Genomic DNA, 27,967 nt, shown 5'->3' on the forward strand with positions numbered 1-27,967 from the left:
ATATTTTAAAAAACTACACATTATTTCAAAAAGAAAAGTACAAGCATTGATGTACACAGTAAGCTGATTTTCTTTTACAGTTTGAATGGAGTTTGTAAGTGAAAGTATGTGTGGGATTAGTTAGGTGCCATACTTTTGGGAGAGAAATAAATATTGTAGAACATCAATATCAAAAACACAGAATCAGCCCCAGAACAGCACCGCTGGAACACACGTTTTGGTTTGTGGCTGATGTTGCAATTTGTTTTGTTACCCAATGTTGTTTTTTCTGTTTCTCTGTAGTTAAATGCATTAACTTTGTTTAGTGGTGGAGCAAAACACAGATCCAACAAAAGTGGACTGCCCCCCCCACACACACACACACACACACACACACACACACACACACACACACACACACACACACACACACACACACACACACACACACACACACACACACACACACACACACACACACACACACACACACACACAGGTAAAGAAGGACAGGTCATCAACGTACCTTTCTTGGTCTCGCAATTCCAGCTGGCAGATTCGTCACACTGATTAAAACATATTGTTTATTCATACATCTGGCTATCATTGACTTCAATGCATTGCATTCCATCAAACGTCCGGCTCCAGTTTGCCTCCCAGGTGTGTAACAGGTTATGTTCCTAGTTGACATGGACTTGCACACATAAGGTAAACTATGTGGCATCAAACACATCAACAAGTTACTATGATCAACACAGAAGCAAGCAGCAATGTACTGTGACCTGTAGTTCACGATCCTGTACTTTGAAGTCATAACCACAAGAGGGCAGCATTTACTTAATTCTAATATCCCTTGCTGATAAGAGTTTCAGGTGATACAGGGCCCTCAGTGTTATTAGAAACATTCTGTTCGAGGCACAGTTGAAGATTTTATTTTCTGAAAGTACATTACTGTATGTGTAATTTAGCAAAATAAATAAATTTAAACCTCATTTCCTCTAGCACAGTGGTTCTCAACCAGTGGTCCGGGGACCACCAGTGGTCCTTGAGGGGCTTCCAGGAGGTCGCCAGCTAAATGATGGAGAGTTGGTAACCAAATGGACCCTTATAGATCTTTAACTCTTGAGAGTGTAAAATGAAACCAAATGGACCATTTACACTCTCAAGAGTTACATTATTGTTAAACATCTGCATTAATTAAAGAATTGTTATTTTGATCAACGTTTGGCTGTTATCTCTCCTATGGTACCAACATCAATAAAATCGTATCCAACAATAACAAAATATTCTAAGTTTTGGGTCTGAGAGTCTAAATCTCATCAAATGGTGGTTCCGTGGCTCAAATGCCGAATAAATAATGCTGGATAAATAATGAAAGAATTTGTACTATACCTCAATATCCAATCTAATTGCCCTGAAAAGCCCTTACTGATTTTAGTGACCAATGGCCTTTTCTCTAGTGCCACCGTTAGGGTAAAACTCCCATTTGCACATGCAGAATTAAATGGGCAAAAACAATAAACAGGTTTTAGCACAGAGAGTCAGTTTTCTTGTGTTCAAATGTACTGCTGATCAGATAATACAATCCTGGGTGCTTTTTCATCTCCACGATCATGGAATGCAGTTACAACAAGACACATAATTCATTCATGCATCTCGCACAAGCAACTGATTTAAATATTTTAATCTCCTTCACTTTCATAGACATTTTTGATTCATAGCAAACCAAGCATTCAAGACACAACTCCCAACTATGATTCAAGTGGAATGAAATCATGTTCAGCCACTTGAATGGCAAACAGGAGATCCCAAAATAACACTTGCCATGAAGTGTTATTTGGTGCCTCCTACTGGCCATTGAAGGGGAAGAACAAAATACAACAGTACCTTCTAATAGAGGACGTACATTTAATAGTGGTCTGCCTATTTTCAAACAGCTTTCTCAGTTGCACTTTACCAGACAAGAAGTTCCTTCGGCTATTATTATTATTCAAATACACTATCATTATTCAATGCACATTCATTCTATATCATATGCCCTAAGCATAATCGAGCAGTCGTCCCTTACAGGGAGTTATTCATGGCAGGAATTTTGGACCGGTTTGCCAAAATACCATCAACAATTAAAGTGTGACAAAAAACACAGAATCGGCCCAAGAACAGCATTTAGGGTGCAACTTCAACCCCGTCTCACCCGTTGGAACACACATGCAGCATATCGAAGTGAACAAAGCTGGTTCAAACCTATTGCATTAATATCTGTAGGATTTCTGATGTGAAACAGCGAGATGGACGGACACACAGGTATGTTCTTCTTCCCCATGAAACGAAGCAACAAAAAAAAACATATTAACAATTTATGAACAAAAACAAAATTCAATTCACTTGACACCAATTTTCAGACTTGGCTTAGGAGAGATCGAACCAAACGGTAAAGGCATAGAAAAATAGTTATTTATGATAATCAACATGATACTGTTCAGCAAACCCTATTCCCAACTTCAGCACGGACTCCTTCATTTACTGTATAACATAATCATGTAACATAATTCCAACCTGTCTTAACCCATTCAGTCCAGGGACGCATCTCTGTCATTTTAGATTTCTTTGGCTATTCAAAAAATAGCAGATATACAAGCACCAAGCCGTGCTATGAGCTTGTAGATCTGCTATGTTTGAAAAACATTTGTTCAAATCTTTGAATATATATATATTTTTAAAGCGAACATTTGTAACTCAAATCTTTGCCTCTGGGCAGAATATTTTACAAAAATACATATTTAAAGATTGCACAACTTTTCACGATTTTTGAATAGCCAAAGAAATCTAAAACGACACGAGATGCGTTCCCCGGATTGAATGGGTTAAATTGAAACGAAAAAGGGACAAGACAGAACTTAAAATGGGAATAAGTAAATGGACTATTGTAGATATCAGCCAAGAAACGAGGGTGTCTATCCCCTTTTACAATGTGCACTATCGTTATTATACTCCGTCATACGATGGTGTCGCGGGCCAAAAATAGCTGATCTACAAGCTCACAACGTGTCGGGTCCGCGAGCTTATAGATCAGCTATTTTTGGAGCGCGACACAGAGCATGAATTAAGCATTAAGGTCTTTTCACACAGTTAGCGACTGTAGCCCCAAGTAATTCAATCTCACGGAGGTATAGCGTGCAGGGGAGCGCGGGCAATCTGACGGGTGCAGCGACAAGTGGGTGTGATCCCGTGAATTTGCCGGGTTCGTGCTCGTCGTCTCCCACACACGCGCGTAGCACCCTTTTCTACAATAGCCATTGAAACGCCATGCATTCACACAGAAACACAGGTGCTGTGTCGCTCACCTTGTGAAAATCGGACAGATTTCACAGCAATCAGCTGTTACACACACTTTGAAATCTCGGTACTGAGTAGAGGGTAGACATCTCGTTAAGGGTTACATACAATGTACTAGTCACTCACATGTTAATAAACTCAGGGACGTGCACAGATAGACTCTAGGTGGTGCTAGAGCACCTGCCCTTTGCCCTCTTGACCAGAAGTGCCCTTTTTGAAAAAAAAAAAGGGGAAAAAAAGTTTTTTTTTTTTCAGTTTACAGCAGGGGTCTTCAACAGGGGGTCCGGGACCCCCTAGGGGGTATTCAGAGTTACTACAGGGGGTCTGCCAAATCTTTATGTGATATGATTTTTCTTTTTACCATAACCACTCGAAACCTAGCATCCCTTTTCTACAAGCCCACAACGCTGCGAGGCGTTGTGAGCTTGTAGATCGGCTATTTTTGGCAAAGAGGTATAGGTGTAGAGGGAAAAAAGAACAGACCAAGTCAACAAAAAATAGTATAATTTACTTGAGCACCTGCCCCTCAAAATGTCTGTGCACGCCACTGAATAAACTGCTCAATTGGTACTCTGAAAACGGTAAAAGAAAAGCAAAGAAAAAATACTTCATATAAACCAAGATATTAATAGACAACAGAGATTTAACTTGGCCATCATCAGTGCACATTTCAATGGCACAGTTATTATTACCCTGTAATGCAAAAAGTTTAGCTACCTTTTACGGTTACCAAAATCATGACGCACATAAACATAGGCTACTCGTACACCACGTAGAATATAAAATATCTACTAAAAACAGGGAAATGAATTTCGTCAGAATGCTTTCCCAAATATTCCTTTCAAATACATTCTTGACTATTGCAACGCAGCTACAGTACAGAGAGAGTTAGGCTGTGGTCTAGCGAGCTACAAATATTAGTTCACAGGTTTGCGTGTGTTAATATGGCTTTTCTTTTTAAAGTGTTTTAAAATGTGTGTGTGTGTGTGCATAGTTAAGTTCAACTACCTGGATTCCTATTGACCACAGTCACACGGCAGCCATTTTGTTCTTATGTCATACTCAGGCCACCCCCATCAGGGTGTGGTTTCCGCGTTATTATGGATCCCACCGCAGTTCTAGGCAAAACCCGCTGGGATTGGCCAGAAGTCGCTGTGATTGACGGTTCTCGTTTTGTAAGTACTGTATGCCTCAACAAACCTAACTTTAACCTCAGTAAAACTATGCCTGCCCGGGAGCCAATCAGACACAGGTAAGGCGGGTCTATCCTATAACGTCGGTGGGATTCATAATCACGCGTGGTTACGACGTAAAAACAAAATGGCTGCCACGTGAACAAGGTTAACAGGGTGTTTTAAAAGGATTAGTAATGGAATTATTTCAAAGGTAAAGGGTCTTTATGCACTACTTCCTGGAATGTCCCATTGTGGACGATCACAGGAGGGGTGTTTTTTTTTGTTGTTGTTGTTTTGTTTTTACTTTCTTCGTTTTCTTCTTTTTCTCCTTTGTTGTTATTGCCGTTTTAGTCGTCTATGTCGCCGTGGCCGGGCGGCCGTGTGATCCTGCGTCCGCCCCGCTTCCCCGTGGGGCCCTGGGGTTTGGCGAAGGCCTGCTGGTGAGCGTGCTGCTTCGGGTGAACCTCCTCGTAGAGGAAGTCGGCAGTGAGCTCCTCCCCGTTGTCGATCTCCATCTATACAGCACACAACAAAACGTTGACTCTATTATCGTTTAACGCTGGACCCAGTGGTGGAAAGTAACTAAGTACATGTCATTTTGAGGTATTTGTACTTTACTTGAGTATTTCCAATTTCCAATACTTTTACTTCTACTCCACTACATCTCGGATCCAAATATTATACCTTTACTCCGCTACAATTATTTGAAAACTTTAGTTACTAGTTACTTTGCAGATATAAATTAATACATTATAAAACATACATTAACCACTTCAGCCCGATTTGATAGCTAAGCTATTTGAAAATAGCAGATCTACAAGCTCACAACGTGTCGCATTGCGATGCATTGTGAGCTTGGAGATCTGCTATTTTCAAACATTTTAGTACTTTTACTTTTGATACCTTGAGTACATTTTGATACTTTTGTACTTTTACTGAATTCCGGACTTTTACTTGTAACAGAGTATTTCTACATTGCAGTATTGATACTTTTACTTAAGTAAAACATTTGAGTACTTTTTCCACCACTGACAGTCGTACACTTGTGCATGGGCTTATGTGTCTGTCTGTCTGTCTGTCTGTCTGTCTGTCTGTCTGTCTGTCTGTCTGTCTGTCTGTCTGTCTGTCTGTCTGTCTGTCTGTCTGTCTGTCTGTCTGTCTGTCTGTCTGTCTGTCTGTCTGTCTGTCTGTCTGTCTGTCTGTCTGTCTGTGTGTGTGTGTGTGTGTGTGTGTGTGTGTGTGTGTGTGTGTGTGTGTGTGTGTGTGTGTTTGCATGGACTCACTTACCAGAATTGTTTGATATGTATGTGTATGTATCTGTGCATGTCTTGGTTGTGTGTGTGTGTGTGTGTGTGCGTGTGTGTGTGCGTGCGTGCATGCATGCGTGCGTAGTCGTATCTTACCTTCTTGGCTATCTGCAGTCGCAGGCTATTCTCCACAGTGTGAAGGAGAGGATTCTTACAGCTGGAGTAGAGCATCCTCTCTCTGATGCTACATTTATACCCTGGCATGGAGTATATGAACACTGCAACACACACGCACGCACGCACGCACGCACGCACGCACGCACACACACACACACACACACACACACACACACACACACACACACACACACACACACACACACACACACACAGAAATTCATTAATGATGAATCAGTCTTTTCTCAGGGAAACGATCGTATTAAGTGCTTTAGTATAACATCTGTGCGTATCCACGCTTCGTTGAATCTTCATTTAAAGGCGTTGTATTGTTACCTGGGGACTCCAGGTAGTCGCCCTCGTGGTTGTGTTTATAGAGGAAGAAGTGGTAACGTGCGGCTTCTTTAGGTATCCGTGCCGGCAGCTCCTTCAGCTCCGTAGGCACGGTGCTGGACAGCTTAATGGATTCATTCCTGAAGTCAATCTCCTGTTAAAAAAATATATATATGAATAAATAAATAAAAACATTGTTTAGGAATTCAACTACAGTTTCTGACTTTGAAAAAACAACATAGGCTCTATGCACAGCAGCCATATTGGAAAGATATTGGGCCTCTTCTTACTTCCTTCACAGGTGTTACCAATGATACTAATGAAGGCTCTGTTCCATTCTGGTCAGGGTGCTGATTATTGTGCATGCTGGCACACTAGTTCCCAAATGGCCCCTTATGGTGGGTGATGTGTAACAAATGGAACCAAATGGACCCGTAAGGGTCCATTTGGTTCCATTTGTACACTCTCAGAGTTATGGGGGTCCTTGAAAATAAGACAACCACTGTGCCACACTAAATGGAATGGAGCCTTAATTTGTATTATTGGTGACACCTGTGAAGGAAGTAAGGAAGGGGCCCAATTCATTCCCAATATGGCTGTCTTCCCTGTACCAAATATACAGTACACCTAAAAGCAAGGAGGAGACGAGTCAGTGTACAGGGAACAGGAGAACAACATCATCAGCTACGGAGAGGACAATGACCTCATCCTCAATGTGGACAAAACAAAGGAAGTAATTCTGGATTTTAGGAGGGGGGGATCTCCCACACTGCGACCCCTCACCATAAAGGGGACAGAGGTGGAGCAGGCAGACAGTTTTCAGTTCATTGGCCTTCGTGTGTCAAAAAAATCGTTGGACTGAAAACACTGTTGCTACAGTGAAAAAAGCACAGCAGCCGCTGTACTTCATTAGAATGCCGAAGAAGGCCAGACAGGCCAGACAGGCACTGAGTGCAGCGCTATGAGCTTGTAGATCTGCCAAATATTTGAATATATATTTTTAAAGGGAACATTTGTAACTCGTAAATCTTTGCTTCATGGGGGTCCCTGGAACATTTTATTTTTAGATGGGGGTCCACGACCAAATACATATAATTTTGGGGGTCCTTGACATGAAAAAGTTTGAGCACCACTGATATATCAAATGAGCGTCGCGCCTGTCACAGACATGCGCAGAGCAAGTTCTTTCAGGGAACTGACAGCTGTGTGGTGGCCTACTATAGGACCGCATCAGCTTCACGTGCACATCCACTCATCCACTCACACTCATTTCATTCTCAGACCGCTCTATTTAAGCTGGAAGTCTGCACTTCTCATTCTGCTTGCTTTTGCTGCACACACACACCGTTGCTGCTGCTGCGCTGCTGTTCATTGCTGTTGCTAAAATTGCTGCTCACCCTCCACCACCCCATGCTACCACCTGTTGTTTGGATCTGCTGTTTATGTACTGGGGATTCTGAGTCCCTATGGTTGGGAAATGCGCTTTATCAGAGTACCTAAAAGCAGATCCAATTCATCGCCAAACCATAATAAATATATTGCTCATTTTATATTCAATAAATATATCTTATCCTTCATGATTTGTCTTTTTCTATTTATGAGTTGTCCTGATAGAACATGCATTTTTCAAAAAACTGTAGGATTTGGAAGACATTTGCAGAATCCCATGCAGAAGCAAAGATTTGAGTTACAAGTTTGCTTTAAAAATGCATATATATTCAAAGATTTGCACAAACTTTCACGATAAAAAAAAATAGCAGATCTTCAAGCTTGTGAGCTGTATATCTATATGTGCTATTTTTGAATAGCCAAAGAAATCTAAAAATGACGCCGATTATTTCCCGGTCTATAAGGACGGTAGTCAATATGGCAGATGAACTGAATCAGAACACGTGAACTGAATCATGACAGATCATGATAAGATGAATTGCACTATTATTTGCACAGTTTTTTAGACTATAGGACATACTTATTTATGATATTTGCCTTTTAAAGAATATGGTAGGATAATTGTAGGATTGTAGGATGTACTGTATGTTTTCTCTGTCTTGTCTGTGCTTTCTGTCATTTTTTTAATGCTGACTCCGGGAGCTGAGCTCCAAGACTTCCTATGCACTTGTGCAAATGGCAAATAAAGTCTATTCTATTCTATTATGTGTGTGTGTGTGTGTGTGTGTGTGTGTGTGTGTGTGTGTGTGTGGGCGTGCGTGCGTGCGTGCGTGCGTGCGTGTGAAAAGACCACACTGAATCATTCATAATGTGCATGTGTGTAGCTGTAAAGTGTGTGTGCGCTTCCAGCCTGTCACTCAAATCAATAGAAGGCAGAACACCTCTATGTAACCTTTGAAACATTCTAATTCTTTCAAACGTCCAGCTCCCCTTAGGCTGCTAACTCTTGCAGTATATCGACAGATCATTTATACTGACCAGCTGGACATAGTTGATCTTCTTGGCCCTGAACTGTTCCAGAGCCTGGACGGCTTCTCTCTGCATGGGGAACGCCACGCCAGTCAGGGTCTGCTGCTTGGTCTCACTAATGTCTGACTGGACCTAGAGAGAGGAGGAGAGGTTTATATTACATACATTTATTACACGGCTTGGTTGAATGCTTGATTCTGATTGATCAATCGCTGTTCAGCGGCGTGTTATTTCTGGATAATGACCGATGAGCTCAATAACAGACCGCTGTCTAATCAAAGGCCCAGAGCACCTGCTCATATCAACTTGTCTAATCAAAGGCCCAGAGCACCTGCTCATATCAATCTGTGCTGATTGATTTTATGCTGTATCCAACATGGCAGCCATGTAAACAAACACACCATGTCATTTACAACTAAACGTTGCTCTGAAGAATGTTTTTGAAAACATTTGAAGTGAGAAATAGTCATCGCAGTAACCAAAAATGTATTCTATTTGATCCACTACACTTCCTTCTTTTCTGAGGCGACCGTGTCCGCCCAGCGCAACACTTTACTTTCATACTTTCATTGCCGTAAGCAAGAAAAAACTTTTTTTGTTGTTACTTTTGGGTCAATTTATTAATTTATTTATTAAGTAGCCGTGTAATAAGCAAGATAATGTACCCTTTACCAGTCGTTGTTAATAAATAACCCCCTTCAGGATGATTAACCCATTGAGACCTGAAGCCGATTCTACATGTCTCCTAAATCTCAACAGTATACTGAAAAACGTATGTTTCTATATCAGTGGTGCTCAATCTTTTTCATGTCAAGGACCCCCAAAATTATATCTATTTGGCCGCGGACCCCCATCAAAATATTTTGTTCCAGGGACCCCCAGAAGCAAAGATTTGAGTTAAAAATGTTCGCTTTAAAAATATTTATATTCAAAGATTTGCACACATTTTCATGATTTTTCAAAAATAGCAGATATACAAGCTCATAGCGCGGCACTCGGTGCCGCGCTATGAGCTTGTATATTTGCTATTTTTGAATAGCCCAAGGTGTAAAATAATGCTTTTTAGCTCAAATCTAAAAATGACACAGTTCCAGGTCTTAATGGGTTAATCGCCTCGGTGTTTAATAATCCTGTCGGGGGTTATTTATTAACAACGACCGTATCTCTAATATGAAGAAGGTGTGTATGTGAAACCTAGCCACAACATCTATATTTAACAGAAACATATGTATGGGAACATTTCATGGACAAGGATCTAGAGATGCACCAATATATAGTTTGACTGACTATCAAAGATGGACAATAGTTTGCTATTCATTCTTCCGGCAGCTTGGTTCACTGACAGACACATCGAACAGAGTGTTCAGGTTTCAGTACTCAGCATTCTGTTTTTGCATGAGTGAAATAGGCTCTGTCTGTCTGTCTGTCTGTCTGTCTGTCTGTCTGTCTGTCTGTCTGTCTGTCTGTCTGTCTGTCTGTCTCTCCATCCATCTCTCTCCCTCCCCCTGTCCTTTTCCCTCCCTCCCCTTCTCTTAATTTCCCTGGAGAAACAGATGTAAACAAAACAGTGTCCGCCCCAATTGAGACTCGTTCTGACGTCTCTGCCTCCAGCAACATGACATAACAAAACAGGAAGAATCGCATCAAAGCCCACCGATGGCACTTTGCATGTTTGTCACGACTCGTATGCAAAAAGCACAGGCCAGTCCCTGCATCTGTTCAAATGACTGTGTTTGGAAGACAAAGAAGGAAGTACACTCATAGCCAAGTGGTGGAAAAAGTATTCAAATGTTTTACTTAAGTAAAAGTGTCAATGCTGCGATGTAGAAATACTCTGTAAAAAGTAAAAGTCCGGAATTAAAAATGTACTTGAGTAAAAAGTACAAAATTATTGGTATCAAAATATACTCAAAGTACCAAAAGTAAAAGTACTAAAATGTTAGAAAATAGCTGGGTATAAAATAGGGCTGAAGTGGTTAATGCATGTTTTATAATATAATAATTTATATATGCAAAGTAAGTAGTGACTAAAGTTTTTAAATAATTGTAGTGGGGTAAAAGTACAATATTTGCCTCTGAGATGTAATGGAGTAGGAGTAAAAGCACAAAAAATCGGAAATACTCCAGTAAAGTAAAAGTTCCTCACAATTGTACCTAAGTACAGTACTTGAGTAAAAGTACTTTTGTTACTTTTACACCACTGGTTTGCCACAACAAATATCAACGCTTAAAACGAAGTATTCGAGCAGACGGGGAACAGGGGATGATGGGGAAGCCAATGTCAAAAAGGGGAGTTTTTTCGGCAGTTCAGATGTCTGAAAGGACGAGCCGTGTGCCAAATAATACCCTGGAGAGCCCGTATCAGAATCTACACAGCACATCGATTCGCTCAGCTTTCAGGTGACGTGGCTTTTTGTAAGACGATCGGAGCCTGCACTAGCCCATTAAGACCTGGGACGCATCTGTGTCATTTCTAGATTTGAGCTAAAAAGCATAATTTTTTTTGGCTTTTCAAAAATAGCAGATCTACAAGCTCGTAGCGCGGCTACGAGCTTGTAGATCTGCTATTTTTGAAAAATCGTGAAAATGTGTGCAAATCTTTTAATATATATTGTTTTAAAGCAAACATTTTCAACTCAAATCTTTGCTTCTGGGGGGTCCCTGGAACAAAATATTTTGAGATGGGGGTCCGTGGCCAAATACATATCATTTTGGGGGTCCTTGACATTAAAACGTTTGAAAACCATTGACATAGTAACATACGTTTTTTCAAAAAACTGTTTGTGATTTAGAAGACATTTTGTAGAATCAGAACCTCAGGCCTTAATGGGCTAGGACAGTATCAAATCCCCCGTTATGAGGTCAGAAAAATCTAGGCCGCCGGCGAGGCCCCTGTTTATATAGTCTGGCGTGGAAAATCGCTCAGCCTCCATCGATTCCAGTATGGATCGGTCCCTCTGCTTTGACTGCTATCGCCTTCAACCGCAGGCTAATGCGTCTGACGCCATCTTTGGTTGCATTTATGCAGACAAATTGAGAACGCCTTATTGACTGCGTGTGTGTGTGTGTGTGTGTGTGTGTGTGTGTGTGTGTGTGTGTGTGTGTGTGTGTGTGTGTGTGTGTGTGTGTGTGTGTGTGTGTGTGTGTGTGTCAGTGGTGGAAGAAGTATACTCTGTTACGAGTAAAAGGTCTGTGCACAAAATGTTACTTGAGTAAAATTACAAAAGTATTTGAAAATAGCAGATCTACAAGCTGTCGCGATGTGACGCGTTGTGAGCTTGTAGATCTGCTATTTTCAAATAGCCTATGTAAAAAAAATAGGGCTAAAGTGGATAATGTCTGTTTTATAATATTATGTGACTAGTAACTAAAGTTTTCAAATCATTATAGTGGAGTAAAAGTACAATATTTGCCTCTGAGATGTAGTGGAGTAGAAGTGAAAGTATTGAAAATTGGAAATAAAATACTGTAAATAAATAAGTAAAAAAATACCTCTAAATTGTACTTAAGTACAGTACTTGAGTAAACGCTGTATGTTTGCCTGCGCGCAAGTCAATCTATTTGTGTTCCACGTCAGTGGCTGACTGTCCCCCGGCCATTTGATATACTGAGGTATTCCATTTATGACAGGGCAATATACTGTGTAAACACAATAGATATCCTGTAGGGGTACCTAGTTGAGCTCTTATCTTCATTCTACCAAGCCGGTATAAAGGTCAAGGAGGCCATAGCTTTCCTTTCAGTGCAAGCCTTAGTCCATTGTTGACATGGAGAGAGGATGAATACACAGATGTTTTGTGATCGAGATGCGCATACTGTATATTAGGCTCTTAAATTAGAGTTAAATCCAGTCTGAGAACTGCCGACAGTCACTTTGAAAAACATAACGAGTGAGTAACCCTGCTAGTGTATTGTATTGGTTACAATTATATAATTATATATTATATAAGCACCTCATTCAGTTTGATCTGCCGTAGTTCCTCCTCGGCCGCGGTCAGTGGGAGTGGAGCAGCCAGGGAGACCAGGTACTTCCTGTACCCGCCCAGAGACACCTCATCCTGGGGAGAGAGAGGACTGTCAGCTGGCTGGCTGAGCCTGGTTTATGTTTATGTTTATCAAAGGATCCCCATTAGAGACACATGAATGAGTCTCTAGTCTTCCTGGGGTCCTGAACAAAGTTAATACAATACAAATGTGCGACTAAAAATACAAAAAAAAGTAAAATAAAACCAAAAAAAATAAACAATAAAGATAAAAATTAATACAAAAAGACAAATTAACATTATAAAATCAAATCCAACAGTCCAGTCAAATTAAACAAACACACAAATAACAGTTACATACTTGACAAGTTACTTGCAAGGTATCTCTTTGATGTGTTTGTTATGGATTGTGCATAAGATGTTTTTAGGCAGAGCATTCCAGAGTTCTGTTGACCTATATATATACACCAGTGAGTTTTAGAACATTTGTTTTTGGTGCTGTTTTGTTCCTATGTTACCAGAAGCTGCTCCTCTGGTGTTGTACCCTCGTTCAGAAGTCATTTGTAACTGGTGAGCCAAGCTAGGCGGCTTATTGGTGCTAATGATGATCCACAGTAGCTTTAGAAGACTCACTGATAATTTCTGTTGGACCATTAGCCATGCCAGATGTTCATGCATATAGCTAAGTACTTGTCCTGTATGAACATCCTAGTGCCAGACGAGCCCCTTTATTCTGAGCAACCTGTAATTCTTTCAAATCAGATTGTGTAGCTGACGACCAGATTACAGGGCAATATTCTAAATTAAGACAGAAAATAAGGAATGAATAACTGATTTCATTATAGAGGGAGTGATGAAATTAGAACACTTCCTAGTCACCCCAATTCCTCTTCCTATTCTGATGAAAATATTGTTTAAAATGTTTAGACCAAGATAAAGAGCTATCAATAGTTACTCCCAGAAGTTGTATTGTGTTCACGTGTTCAATTTGTGTGGTGCCAATTGACAGCCAAGCACAATGGCCTTTGTCTTAGAAATATTTAACACCAACTTGTTGCACTCAATCCATTCATAAATGTCTGTGGATGCCCATTAAATGAGCTCTTACGCGCAGAAAACAAAATCTGACTTGGGTGAAATTGTATTTGTAATTGTCACTTATAGTCCCATAGAGCAGTGGTCCTCAAAGTGGGTCCGGGGGCGCGAGGACCCCCAGGGGTCCTTGAGGGGTTTCCAGAAGGTCCCCAGCTAAGATTAGTAACTCAGCGTGTACAAATGGAACCAAAATGGTCAGCACAACAGAAACTGTTGCCTATCATTGACGATCGTGGCCTGATTTGTGCCGACGTGAGTCATGTCCATATTTGGAATCCGGGCACACAGACACACACCACCACAGACACACACCACACACCAAACACCACAGACACACACCACCACAGACAATTTTAACTTAAAATCCATTAAGACCGGGAACGCATCTGTGTCATTTTAAGATTTCTCTGGCTATTCAAAAAATAGCATATACTGTATACAAGCTCATAATGTGGCACAGAGTGCCGCGCTACGAGCTTGTAGATCTGCTATTTATTTTTTATTTTCCGATCTGTGCTTCTGGGGGTCCCTGGAACAACATATTTTGAGATGGGGGTCCGCGGCCAAATACAAATCATTTTAGGGGGTCCTTGACATAGAAAATTTGGAGCACCACTGATATATCCTCCTGTCACTTAGTAAACCTCTGTCTGTCTGGCCGGGTATTCCTCCTCGCTGCGTTCACCACAACATCTGAACTTGCACATGGGCAATGATCATTACCATCTGCAGACAACGTGCAACATATTTTTCACCTTTTCCTAAATTCAAGCTGTTTAATAGCCGTTTTCCGAAACTCTGTTTAACTCTATTCGGAGTTTGGCCTATGGTAGCCGTCGCCATGGTTATAGCGCCCCAAGCTATGGGATGAATGATCAAACTGCGCATGGCCACTGTTAGACAGAGAACGCTGAGTTGCGAGTTGTTGTGTCGGTTGCACGCAGGCACCAAAAGAAAAAGTGTTTTTTTTTGGCAGATTGTGTTAGTTTCTTTTCGTTTTTTGGTTACTTTATTCCGGTTTTAGGGTTAGGGTTAGGTTAGGGTTATGTTATTTCATTCTTATTTTGGCCTGATTTTACTGATTTATCAAAAACATTCCGAGGAGCACTTTTTCTAGTTGACACCTTAATTACCCCTTGGGTATAAACAAAGTACTGTACCTACCTATCTACCTACCTATCTACCTGTAAAAAAGGGGGAGGGAACTTTGGATGTGTGTATGAGCAAAAAGAATAGATCTAAAAGGACGCGTATAGCATTGCTACATGTCTCTGTTGCACTACAGAGAATAAATGAAGGTATAGAACTGCCACTGATAGCATGTATGCACTGTATCACAACACAACAGTAATGATCTGGAGACATTTGAATGATTCACAATCCAAGTAATATCGTATATATATAATATTTGAAAGATCATATCGCACCCCCCCCCCCCTCCCAGTCTGACCTTTCTCATAAGTGTGTACCGGTACATATACATGTGTATTTATGTGAAAGTACCGTTGTTGTGCCAAAGATCTCATCTTTAATGTGTCCACCGCCAAACTCCTTCTTCAACGTGGCTCTCGTGGCGGCATACAGCATCTTCTGTCGAACCTGGGAGAAAAGAAATGAAGAAATGGCTTGTTTCGTCGTTTTGGTAACACGCATCGCGCCTAAGCGCGTGACAATTATTACATCATCGTCCAATCGCAATTATTTGAGATAATCGCAATTATTTTTGCATAATCGTCATAATCGTCTTTTTGAAAAAAGCTGAAATAGTAGATCTACAATCTTACAACGCGTCACGAAGCTCTTTCCGCTATTTTTGTACGTTTTGAAAGTATAAAATTATGAAATTTGTCAGTAATTTCTTTGTACATTTAAGTATTTCTTCAAAACTTTGTGATGCGTTGTAAGCTTGTAGATCAGCTATTTAACATTTTTTGAAAGTATAAAACTATTAAATATGTCAGTGATTTCTTTGTAAATGTAAGTAATTTCTTTTTTATTATGAAGCCTTAAAGGCAACCTGAAAATTTTATTCATATGTCCCAATGTTCAATGCCAAAAATACAATTACAACCATTAAGACCTGGAACGCATCTGTGTATTTTTTTGATTTGAGCTAAAAAGCATTATTTTACACTCTGGCTATTAAAAAATAGCAGATCTACAAGCTCATAGCGCGGCACCGAGTGCCGCGCTATGAGCTTGTAGATCTGCTATTTTTGAAAAATCAAGAAAATGTCGGCGGCCAAATACATATCATTTTGGGGGTCCTTGACATGAAAAGGTTTGAGCACCACTCATATAGCAACATACGTTTTTCAGAACACTGTTTTAGAATGGGATTTAGAAGACATTTGTAGAATCGGCTTCAGGTATTAATGGGGTTAAATCTTTAATCGCAATTATTTGTATGACAATTAACCGTCAACTTAAATGTGTAATGGTGACGGTGCCCTACGCATCGCACCGCTTCATTGCTCAGTGCACGCACGTGCCAAAGGGCAATGCGGATGAAAAAGCTGCAAAATGTGGAGTCTGAGGTTTTGGGATGAAAGCCCATGTTTTTTTTCGCTTCCTGCATCGCTAAAAGACAGCGGCCTCTGTTTGAAATTGGAAACGGAGCATTAGAATTGCAAAACCCTTTTCACTCCCCCCACAATGGGCCGCCTCATCTGGGCAGCCAGACAGACACCCCACAGTCTGAGCAAGCTGTGTCCATGTATGAGGCAAAGGGAGGGAGCGTTATACTCTTTAAACGGACAATATAAATAATGCACTTAACGGACAATATAAATAATACCCTTAAAAGCATGCCTCTTCTCTTGTGATACGCTCATGCATACCAACACAGGCACTGTAAGAATTCACTCACGCAAATGCACATATGTACATATGGACGTCTCTGGAAACACACTCAAGACAGGCACGCACACACGAGACAGACAGACGCAAAAGCGCAGAAACACACTTCATCTCCCTCTCTCTTATAGCATGTCCTGCTGTATGTCAAAATCAAAGAACAGATTACTGACAGATGTTCAAAATATATGATTATTTTGAGGGGTCCCCAGTTCAAATATGATTATTTTGGGGGGTCCCCAGTTCAAATATGATTATTTTGGGGGGTCCCCAGTTCAAATATCCTCGTAAGAGCAGTGAACAAGGAAAGACTGCTTTCATGTATTATGCTCCACACAAATGGAACGAACTTCAGGATGCTCTGAAACTGGTGCGATTGGTCTCAATTGAGACATTTAGGGTGCTTCTCGAGGACACACTACATAGTGATTGCACCTGCTTCATGTAACTATGTTTATTTGCATCTGTGACACTGTAATATGATTCAAATGTTTGTTATTGTTTTTCATTATGTATGTATTGTATTTTATATGCTGTCATCAGGGCGTCCTTGAAAAAGAGAGCTTGCTCTCAACGGGCTTCCCTGAATAAATAAAGGAAAAAGAAACAAAGAAGAATATGATTATTTTGGGGGGGTCCCCAGTTCAAATAGGATTATTTTGGGTGGTCCCCAGTTCGAATATGATTATTTTGGGGGGGTCCCCAGTTCAAATATGACTATTTTGAGGGGTCCCCAGTTCAAATATGATTGTTTTGGGGGGTCCCCAGTTCAAATATGATTATTTTGAGGGGTAACGGCCTGAAAAGGCTGAGGACCACTGCCCTGATCCATTCGGGGCCACAGACATCCATGACGGTTCTACTCACAGGGGACGGGTCAGGGGTCCAGGCCAGGAAGAGCCACTCGTAGCCCTGGTTGTTGGTGGAGTCCAGCCGGTAGAGGAGGTAGGAGGGCATGTCGTCTTCCAGAAGGGGCAGAACGTAGGCGTCGTACTCCTGGTCCCATTTCTTACACGCCTGCCTGCTGGCCCCCAGCACTAGCTGCTCTGGGGAGACACAACACACACACACACACACACACACACACACACACACACACACACACACACACACACACACACACACACACACACACACACACACACACACACACACACACACACACACACACACACACACACACACACACACACACACACACACACACACACACACACACAGGACACATAAGCAAAAACTGTTGAGTTACTTTAACCCTGCACTTAAAGGGATAGTTCACCCCCAAAATGTTTTTTTTTCCTATCGATTAGTCACGACATGGAGACTTGAATTCATGGAGATTTTTTTTTCGTTTTAGTCGCATTCCTAAGCCAATAATTTGATAACCGGCAGCGGTTCCGGTAGGAGACACAAAGAATCTCCTTTGTGTCTCCTACCGGAACCGCTGCCTACCGGTCCACTAGTCATCAAATTATTGGCTTAGGAATGTGACAAAAACAAAATAAATATCCATGAATTCAAGTCTCTAGGTCGTGACTAACCGATAGAAAAAAAGTATTTTTTGGGGTAAACTATTCCTTTAATCCGTTTCAGGGCTCCAGAGAAGTGGTTTTCAAAGTGAGGTCCGGGGACGTCCCCAGGGTCCCCGGACCCCTGAGGACCCCTAGGGGGGGTCCAGGGGCAAACTTCTGAATATGTTTGTAACATTTTAACAACACAAATCTTGAATCTTAAATCCTACTGTATGCTGGACTGGTGCACCGATAGGAACAAGTTAACCGCACCATTGTGCAACCAACTAAAAAGGTTAGTCCTGCCTTTCTGCTTAGTAAAGTTTACTCTGTACTTGATGCGCTCTTTTTTTTTTTTACACCAAATCTCTACGTGTAAAATAGCCGATCTACAAGCTCACAATGCACGGTTGCATCTACAACTTTCAGAGTTCAATTAAAAGAGGGGCCGCTGACCGCAAGTCCCTCCAAAGGAAAGCGAGAGCAGCAGAGAAGATCACAGGTGTCTCTCTCCCCCATCCATACCTGACATACAGTACATATATATACAGAACAATGTGTCAGAAAGGCCACAGACATAATGACTGACCCCCTCCTCCCACCATCTCTTTGCACTCCTGTCCTCTGGTAGGAGGTTCAAGAGCATCCGGGCAAAAGCACCAGCAGGTTGTTTAACAGTTTCTTCCCTCAAACCATCAGAACTCTGAACTCTCTGTAACACTGAGAGACGGGAAAACAATTTCAGAGAGAGGAGAGATAAGCGAGACAAGACGGGGGGTGGGATTCGAACCATCAAAACACAGTCGCAAACACGGGCGCAAATCCGGCGACCTCGGAACGGTCTCTACCTGGTATTCCTAAACGTAACCTCAGTAAACTATGCCAAAACCTAACCTCATTCGTAACATAAACCTCAGTAAAATAGTAACTAGCTTTCAAATAATTAAGTAAAAGTACAATATTTGCCTCTGAGCTGTAGTGGAGTAGAAGTAAAAGTACTGAAGATTGGAAATACTCCAGTAAAGTAAAAAATACCAAAACATTTTACTTAAGTACAGTACTTGAGTAAATGTACTTAGTTACTTTACACCACTGTAACTAAATATTGGACAGGAAGCCATGATGTTACTAGACTCTGTATTGTTAAAGTGGAGAAGGAAATAAGTTGTCTTATTAGATTAGAGGAGGAAATAAGTAGCCATTCAACAGGAAATTAACATATATAGTGTACTGTATATACCGTCTAGCCTCATTTGATGAATGCACTGTGGTTAACACTACTTTGTGAAGACAACGGTGCCCAAACAAAGCTCATGCCTTTCACACATACGTCATGTCAACATGTTTAGAACAGATAGCTAAGTTTCCGACCACAGATGCAGGTGTTACTGGCATGTGTTTATAGAGAACAGAGTCACAATGGTGTATAACCCATTAAGACCGGGAACGCATCTGTGTCATTTTAGATTTCTTTGGCTATTAAAAAAAAGTAGCAGATATACAAGCTCATAGCGCGGCACCGAGTGCCGAGTTATGAGCGTGTAGATCTGCTAGTTTTTTTGAATCGTGACAATTTGTGCAAATCTTTGAATATATATATTTTTATAGAAACATTTTTTACTCAAATCTTTGCTTCTGGGTGTCCCTGGAACAGCATGTTTTGAGATGAGGGTCCGCGGCCAAATACATACAGTATGATTTTGGGGGTCCTTGACATGAAACCATGAGAACCACTGATTATAGCGACAAGTTTTTAAAACAAAAACTGTTTTTAAAAAAACAAACTGCTAAGAAATTTGTAGAATCCTCCAGAAGCAAAGATTTGAGTTACAAATGCTCATATATTCAAATATTTGCAGACATTTTCATGATTAAAAACAATAGCAGATCTACAAGCTCATAGCGCGGCACTCTGTGCCGCACTATGAGCTATATCTGCTATTTTTGAATAGCCAAAGTATAAGAAAATCGAAAATGACCGATGCTTTCCCGGTCTTAATTATTTTCTGGACAGAGTGTTTTCAAACCTCTGGCCTCAGCACAGTTTTGACTCAACAGGAGGAGTGAAGACAGCCCAGCAGAGCTTGTATGGCATGTTGAAGGCCTAGTGTGTATGTGCTTGGCACTTATGCAAATGACAAAGAACTGGGACCTCCCTTCTAACTCAGTGGTTCTCGACCAGTGGTCCTTGAGGGGGTTCCAGGTGGTCCCCAGCTAAATGATGGAGAGTTGGTAACCAAATGGACCCCTATTGGGTAGATATTAAACTCTTTGAGAGCGTAAAATGAAACCAAATGGACCCATTTAATTTTACGCTCTCAAGAGTTAAATTATTGTTAAACATCTGCATTACTTAATTAAAGAATTGTTATTTTTGATCAACGTTTGCCTGTTATTTTCTTTCCTAATGTACCACATCAATACAGCATGGATGGAATAGTGGACAAAATCGTTTCCAACGATAACAAAATATTTTAAGTTTTGGGTCTGAGAGTCTAAATCTCATCACGGATGATGGTGGCCACGGAACCACCATTTAATGGTGGTTCCGTGGCCCAAATGCAGAATAAATAATGGACCTTGATATGAAAAGGGTTGAAAACCACAGCTCTAGCTGACTGATTCCCATGGCATGATGGGTAAATATATGTTTTTCCTTTCCTCAAAAGCAGGTTAAACGACTAAGAGAGAGAGATTTTCTTTTTTTTACAAAAAAAGTGCGAGCTCCTAGATGTGGTGTTTTAGCATTTTTTTTAAATGAGGCTTAAGTGATTCATTCATAATATATTTGGACACCACATTTCTCTTTTGGATCTCGGACTGAAAAAGATTTGGGGAAACCCTGCTCTGCACTATACCAGCTAATGCTCTGACCACATAATTCAACGCTTGAATCCAGTTCACTGACCTGTGTTGCAAATCACTTACCACCTCAAACCTACTCATGATACATGCATGCCTACACATCCCAGATACTGTTAATCACTAATAGCAGTGGTGGAAAGTAACTAATTACATGTACTCAAGTACTGCACTTAAGTACAATTTTGAGGTACTTTTACTTCAATTGAGTATGTCCAATTTTTAGTAATTTTACTTCTACTCCACTACATCTCAGAGGCAAATATTGTACTTTTACTCCACTACAATTATTTGGAAACTTTGGTTACTAGTTACTTTGTAGGCTTTGATTATTTTTTACAAAACATACATCAACCACTTCAGCCCTATCTACATTTCGTCCATTTGAAAATAGCCAATCTAAGATTTTAATACATTTTATACATTTGAAAACTTGTGAAATGGGACCTTCTGCATAGTACTTTTGGTACTTTACCAACACTTTTGTACTTTTACTTAAGTCAATTTTGAATTCCGGACTTTTACAAACAGAGTATTTCCACATTGCAGTATTTATACTTTTACTTAGTAAAGTAAAACATTTGAGTACTTTTCCCACCACTGTTAATCTCTAATAGCGTGGCTCTCTGGAGCTTAGTGACCATGTTACAGGAGAGAGGCTGATTTGTAATAAACAAAGTAACATTGGCAGGCCTTTAACCAGGCTAGGTTTAACACAGTGTTTGGCTCCCATTGCTAGGCTACAGTAAATCCACATAACGACCAACTGTTCTCCAAACACTGGGCTGGGAAGCTCAGGGGGGAAGGAGGAATGGACTCCCTATTGAAGTGATATATCAGTTATAGCCAGTGGTGTAACTTAGCACATTTACTCAAGTACTGTATTTAAGTAAGATTTTGAGGTATTTTTTACTTTAGTGGAGTAATTCCTATACTCAATACCTCAATACTTTTACTTCTACTCCACTACATTTCAGGGGCAAATATTGTACTTTTACTCTGCTACAAATATTTGAAAACTTTAGTTACTAGTTATACTTAAAGGGATTGTAGGCAACATTAAGCCTAAATTTTAAAAGAATATTTGTATATATATATTTTTTGCATTTTTTCCCCTCTATCAGCCACTATATAATGATGTTGGGGTGTTTTCCTGCATTGAAAAACAGTCCTCTTTCTGAAATCCGTATTTTCCCTACTATTTATGTTTTGACACCCGGGTGTCCGGGACGTAAATGCATGGACGCGCATGTGCGCGCATGTGCGCGTCCGTGCGCGTCCGTGTGAACTGTTCGGGTGAAACCGAATGGGACCGAGTGCAGCCGACAAAAATGGAACGAGCCGCCATTGTTTCTGTAGGCAGTTCATACTTCTTACTTTCGGTTTTAAAACACTCTCAAACTTCTTTTTTGAGGCACGGAAAGATATATTTTCTTTTTTTTATCTCTGAACTTGCCTACAATCCCTTTAACCACTTTAGCCCTATTTTATACCTAGGCTATTTGAAAATAGCAGATCTACAAGCTCACAACGTGTCGCATCGCGACGCGTTGTGAGCTTGTAGATCTGCTATTTTCAAACATTTTAGTACTTTTACTTTTGGTACTTTAAGTATGTTTTAATGCTAACACTTTTGTACTTTTAGTCAAGTGACATTTTGAACACAGGCCTTTTACTCGTAGCAGATTATTTTAATATTGTGGTATTGCTACTTTCACTTAAGTATAAATGTGAGTACTTCTTCCACCACTGGTTATAGCCAGTGATTCTGAACCTGTTGGATTTCAAGGACCCCCAGTTTGATATGCAGTAGGTTAAAAATGTTGCTTATTTATCTGGCAGAATCTGGCAACACTGCCATAGAGGCGAGAGGCGTGTCTAGTGCCATAGCTTGGGAGTTCAGAGTATGGGAAAGTATCCCCATTGGCTAAAAGGGCAGCCGGTGATGAAACCGTGTCTATAAAGTGTCTATAAAGTGTTGACTAGACCAGCGTGCTTTGTAAGCTGGTAAAAATAGCCACGAATTCAAGTCTCCATGGGGTGACTAATCGATAGAGAAAAGGTCATTTTAGGGGCCTTTAAGGCCTGATATTCTGCAAAACTATCCTCTTCCGTTTAGCAAGCTGCGTAAAATATGTTTTCTTTCTATAAAATATGACAGCTTCTTGTAATTAAATACAGTATAAATCAATATATATTCTAAACATACAGTAGGCTATAGTGCAGGATGTTTTGCAACTCTACTACAACAATAAGCAGCCAAAGCCCAAGAGCTGGAGTCCCAGTCTGTATAACGTGACTGAATAAATAAACATAACTCAAATAAACCTTAGGGTTGTAAGGGAAGCAAAATAACCCAGATTTAACTTAGTTAGATACACCAACACAACAGCCCAGTGGTCCTTGTCAAGGACCCCCAAAATGATATTATGTATTTGGCTGCGGACCCCCATCTCAAAATATTTTGTTCCAGGGACGCCCCCAGAAGCAAGGATTTGATTTAAAAAATAGCAGATCCGCAAGCTCATAGCGCGGCACTCGGTGCCGCGCTATGAGCTTGTAGATCTGCTATTTTTTAATAGCCAAAGTATAAAAGGTTTAAAGTGGTTAAAATGATCGTGATTCTATATTAACACGTTTTGCTGGGGACCCCCTGGAACCCCCTCCAAGGACCCCTCGGGGTCCCCTTGACCCCCACTTTGCGAACCAATGCAATGGCCTGCAAAATTGGTTTGGAGTGCAAGACTTTTTTTCCAAGGGAGTGTGGGAGGTCCACTCTTCACTGTATGTTTGCTTTATTGAAAGAGACGGACGAGACTCTAGTCTAGTAGCACCCACTGAGCCATAGTCGTCTATTAGACCTCCGTCTGAAACGGGGTTATAATTGGTCTACTGGTGAAAGTTTTTTAGCGGTCTAGGCTTAGCCTAGACGTCATTTCAACGTCTATAATATAGACGGTCTATAAATAGACGCTTAAAAAACAGCTAATCAACGTCTAGGCTAAGCCTAGTCCGCTAAAAAACTTTCACCAGTAGACCAATTATAACCCCGTTTTAGCCTACCCCTTAGACGTATTTTAGAGAGTAACTAAGTACATTTACTCAAGTAATGCACTTAAAGGGGAAGACCACTCATTTTTGGCTGAGGGGGCAGAGCCAAAAGTACACCCTGCATATGTCACTGATCACATGACCTCAATCAATTATCCTTTTCTAGGCAACATAGCGGGGGGGGACTTTTTTCTTATTTCCACACAACAGCTCTAAGGTGTATTAAACACATAGTTCAATGTTGAAAATGAGTGGTCTTCCCCTTTAAGTAATTTTTGTAGGTATTTGCACTTTACTTGAGTATTTGCCATTTCCAATACTTGTACTTTTATTCCACTACAATTATTAGAAAACTTTAGGTACTAGTTACTTTGGAGATTTTGATTATTATTATGAAACGTACATTAACCACTTCAACCCCCTATATACATTTTGCCATTTGAAAATAGCCGATCTACAAGCTCACAATGCGTCGCATCGCGACGCATTGTGAGCTTGTAGATCGGCTATTTTCAAAAGATTTTTGTACATTTTATACATTTGAAAACTTGTGAAATGGAACATTTCTGCATAATGAGTACTTTCTACTTTTGGTACTTTAAGTACATTTTGATACCAATACTTTTGTACTTTTACTCAAGTCAAATTTTGAATTCCGGACTTTTTCTACATTGCAGTATTGATACTATTGACACTTTTACCTAAGTAAATAAGTGTGAGTACTTTTTCCACCACTGCTGATATTGACAGCACTGTGCACTTTGTTTCTTACCATTGTTAATGACCACTTTAATCAGGCGGTAGGCTCCATTCCTGGCCTTGGCGAATACGTCTCGCACTTCCCCGGTAGCTGTCAAACACACACACACATACAGGCACTTTGATAACGTGTTCAAAACCTAAACCTATTACTGTAGTAGTACTACAGTAGCAGAATTGTCGCTGTCGGGCAGAAACCTTGTATCTCCATATTTCCATGTTTTACGTGTTCGTCCAAAATGTAGGCCCTTGTGCAAAAATAGCAGATCTACAAGCACACAATGTGTCGTGTCACGTGAGCTTGCAGGTCTGCTGTTTCAGCTATAGGCTATTTTAAAATGTTTAAGTGAAAGTGGTAAAGTCTGTCTTTGGGTTTTATAAATATTTAAACGAATAGTTCACCCAAAAAAATACCTATTTTCTATCAATCACACACCCCATGAAGCCTTGAATTCATGGAGATTTTTTTGTTTTTGTCGCATTCCTGAGCCAATAATTTGATGACTGGCGGAAAGATGCTAATGTCTATCGGTAGGAGAATCAAAGTTGACACTTTCTGAGTCTCCTACCGGAGCCGCCGCCGATCATCAAATTATTGGCTTAGGAATGTGACAAAAACTAAAAAAACTCCATGAATTCAAGTCTCCATTGGGTGTGTAATCGATAGAAAAAAAGTCATCTTGGGGTGAACTATCCCTTAAACCAATGAAAAGTAGTAAAGAAGTAGTTCAGCCAAATAATTACTTATGTTCTATTTTTGGGCTGAACTACTCCTTTAACAAGAGTGTGTTACTAAAAATAACTGTATTTGGAAAACCGGAACATTTTCACATTTTCTGATAAGTAAAGCTTGAGGTCCATGGAATTGGACATACAAGCTTTCCACCCAACAGTGACAATGTAATACGATACAATACAATCTATACGACCCAGATGATCCCTTTTCACTGTGGTAGATGAAAACCAGCCCATTATTAAATGCAATGAAGATATGCAATCAAATGCAACAAAAATAAATAGTGATTCCACCATGACCCTCGTCGCTATAACTCACTAATCGCTACTACACTAAGTCAGTGGTTCTCAAACATGTTCATGTCAAGCAGTGGTGGAAAGTAACTAAGTACATGTACTCAAGTACACTTTTGAGGTACTTTAACTGTACTGGAGTATTTCCAATTTGCAATACTTTTACTTCTACTCCACTACATCTCAGAGGCAAATATTGTACTTTACTCCACTACAATTATTTGAAAACTTTAGTTACTAGTTACTTTGTAGATTTTGATTATTATTACAAACAACTTCAGGCCTATTTAAACTCTGGCAATTTGAAAATAGCAGCCCCCTAGACCCCCTCAAGGACCCCTGCCTGGGGGGGGGTCCCCACTTAGACAATCACTGCTATAACTGATGCAAATAGTATACTCTATTGTCAAGTTTGTATTCTGGTCAGTCCTTATAAGTAGGCTATTAATACACTTATTATTACACAATTATAAGCACAGATATCCTATGAATGTAGACCTATAGGATAGGCATGCATATGCAGTCCATTTTAATGAAATCTTTGTCCTTAAGTAGTCTATAATTATACTTATTATTACACAATTATAAGTAATCTAGTGCACAGAATATCCTGCATTAATGTAGACCTATAGGATATAGCCATATGCAGTCCATTTTAATGACATCTTTGTCCATCTGTCTCTTCAGATGGACAGACATGCAGATTCCAGTCGCCCCGTGTAATTACTGCTGAGGGATGGGATGCTGTGTGCAAAATAAATAGGTCACCTAAATGTTCCCTCTGCTGTCCAGTTGTTACATAAACATTGATGCTTTAGTCGCATCAATCGTGGCACACACACGCGCACACGCACGCACACGCACACGCACACACGCACGCACGCACGCACGCACGCACCCAAGCACACACACACACACACACACACACACACACACACACACACACACACACACACACACACACACACACACACACACACACACACACACACACACACACAACAAAAGGACCTTTGTACTACACAGTAAAAAAACAAACAAATCCTGTGTGTTTTATGTATACACACGCATGTCAACTCTGATCTTTTTAAATATACTTTAAAAAAAACTCTGGTCGTTTTAACTCTGATTGTTTTAACTCTGATTGTTTTAACTCTGATTGTTTACAAATGTAACCATTTGTAACCAATGGTAAATGTAACCATTTGTAAAAATGTAACCATTTCAACTCTGATCGTGTACAAATGTAACCAAATGGACCCGGCACGGGTCCATTTGGTTACATTTGTAACCGATCAGAGTTAAAATAGCACAACAGCAACACACACAAGCAACTGAAGCATGACATGTAAACCGTTATGATCGCGGTGGTGGTATAGTAGGTTAGGGTTTAGGTATAGTATTAATCTCAGTGGATTCTCCATCCTCCATCCATATGACCATATTAGTGCAGAAACGCATCTATTCGCTGCTGGTGTGGAAACACTTGTCATGCATTCTTCTCATTCACACACAAGCAAGCCGATGATCGCGCACCGTGCGTGCGTGCGTGCAAGGCGATCGGCAGCCCCTAGTCTGTGTTGATGCAACAACAGACTAGAACACCATCTGATCTTAACAACAGGTTTTTTCCATAATCTTCTTATCCTGATTATGGAAATAATGTTTTAATATTTCAATATCTCAAGGAGATTTTTTTTTCTTTTTCTTTTTTCTTTCTGTGTCTTTTGTCTGAGGGTTTTATGTATTACCTTGAATGCCAGTCTGATGGGACATCCTCAGTGTTCAGTCAGTCAGGGCCGGCTCAGGGTGGAAGACAAGAGACAGAGATCTGAGGGAGGAACAGGAACATAGAACTATACAGTAAAACCCACCCCGGCCTGCCTCCAGGCCAGTGTTGCCAAATTGTGTGAGAGAAATAAGCAACCTGGGTCTATAGGAGAACAAGCCCAAAATAAGCAACGCATTAGGCTACATGAATTAAAGCTATATATATATGCATCAGCTATTTAAAATAGCAGATCTACAATAAAATATGGAATATTTGGAATATTCTGGAATATTGGAACATTCTAACAGCACAAATGTTCCCTCAGCTCCCTGGCACAAAACATTTATGGAACTATTTGCGAACGACTGGTTTAAATAATATTTAT

At 40.4% G+C, this 27,967-nt stretch overlaps 1 protein-coding gene across 2 annotated transcripts; it reads right to left on the minus strand.

The window, feature by feature from the left end:
• Positions 1-1,645: 1,645 nt before the first annotated feature.
• LOC311040268 (twinfilin-1-like) lies at positions 1,646-27,667 on the minus strand. 2 transcript variants are annotated; one of them, XM_084050444.1, is made up of 9 exons: positions 27,563-27,667; positions 24,796-24,873; positions 17,467-17,645; positions 15,247-15,342; positions 12,619-12,723; positions 8,675-8,797; positions 6,251-6,401; positions 5,894-6,015; positions 1,646-5,005 (listed from the first exon to the last, which is right to left on the minus strand). In XM_084050444.1, exons 1-9 carry the CDS (start codon positions 27,585-27,587, stop codon positions 4,838-4,840), a joined length of 1,047 nt encoding a protein of 348 aa, XP_083906570.1. In that variant the 5' UTR covers positions 27,588-27,667; the 3' UTR covers positions 1,646-4,837. The 2 variants fall into 2 exon arrangements, with proteins under 2 accessions (XP_083906570.1, XP_083906571.1); XM_084050445.1 differs by having other exon boundaries at positions 17,467-17,640; positions 27,563-27,621.
• Positions 27,668-27,967: the final 300 nt, after the last annotated feature.

This window comes from Gymnoscopelus microlampas (genome assembly GCF_963454915.1).
Source record: "Gymnoscopelus microlampas genome assembly, chromosome: 23".
Classification (NCBI taxonomy): Eukaryota; Metazoa; Chordata; class Actinopteri; order Myctophiformes; family Myctophidae; genus Gymnoscopelus; species Gymnoscopelus microlampas.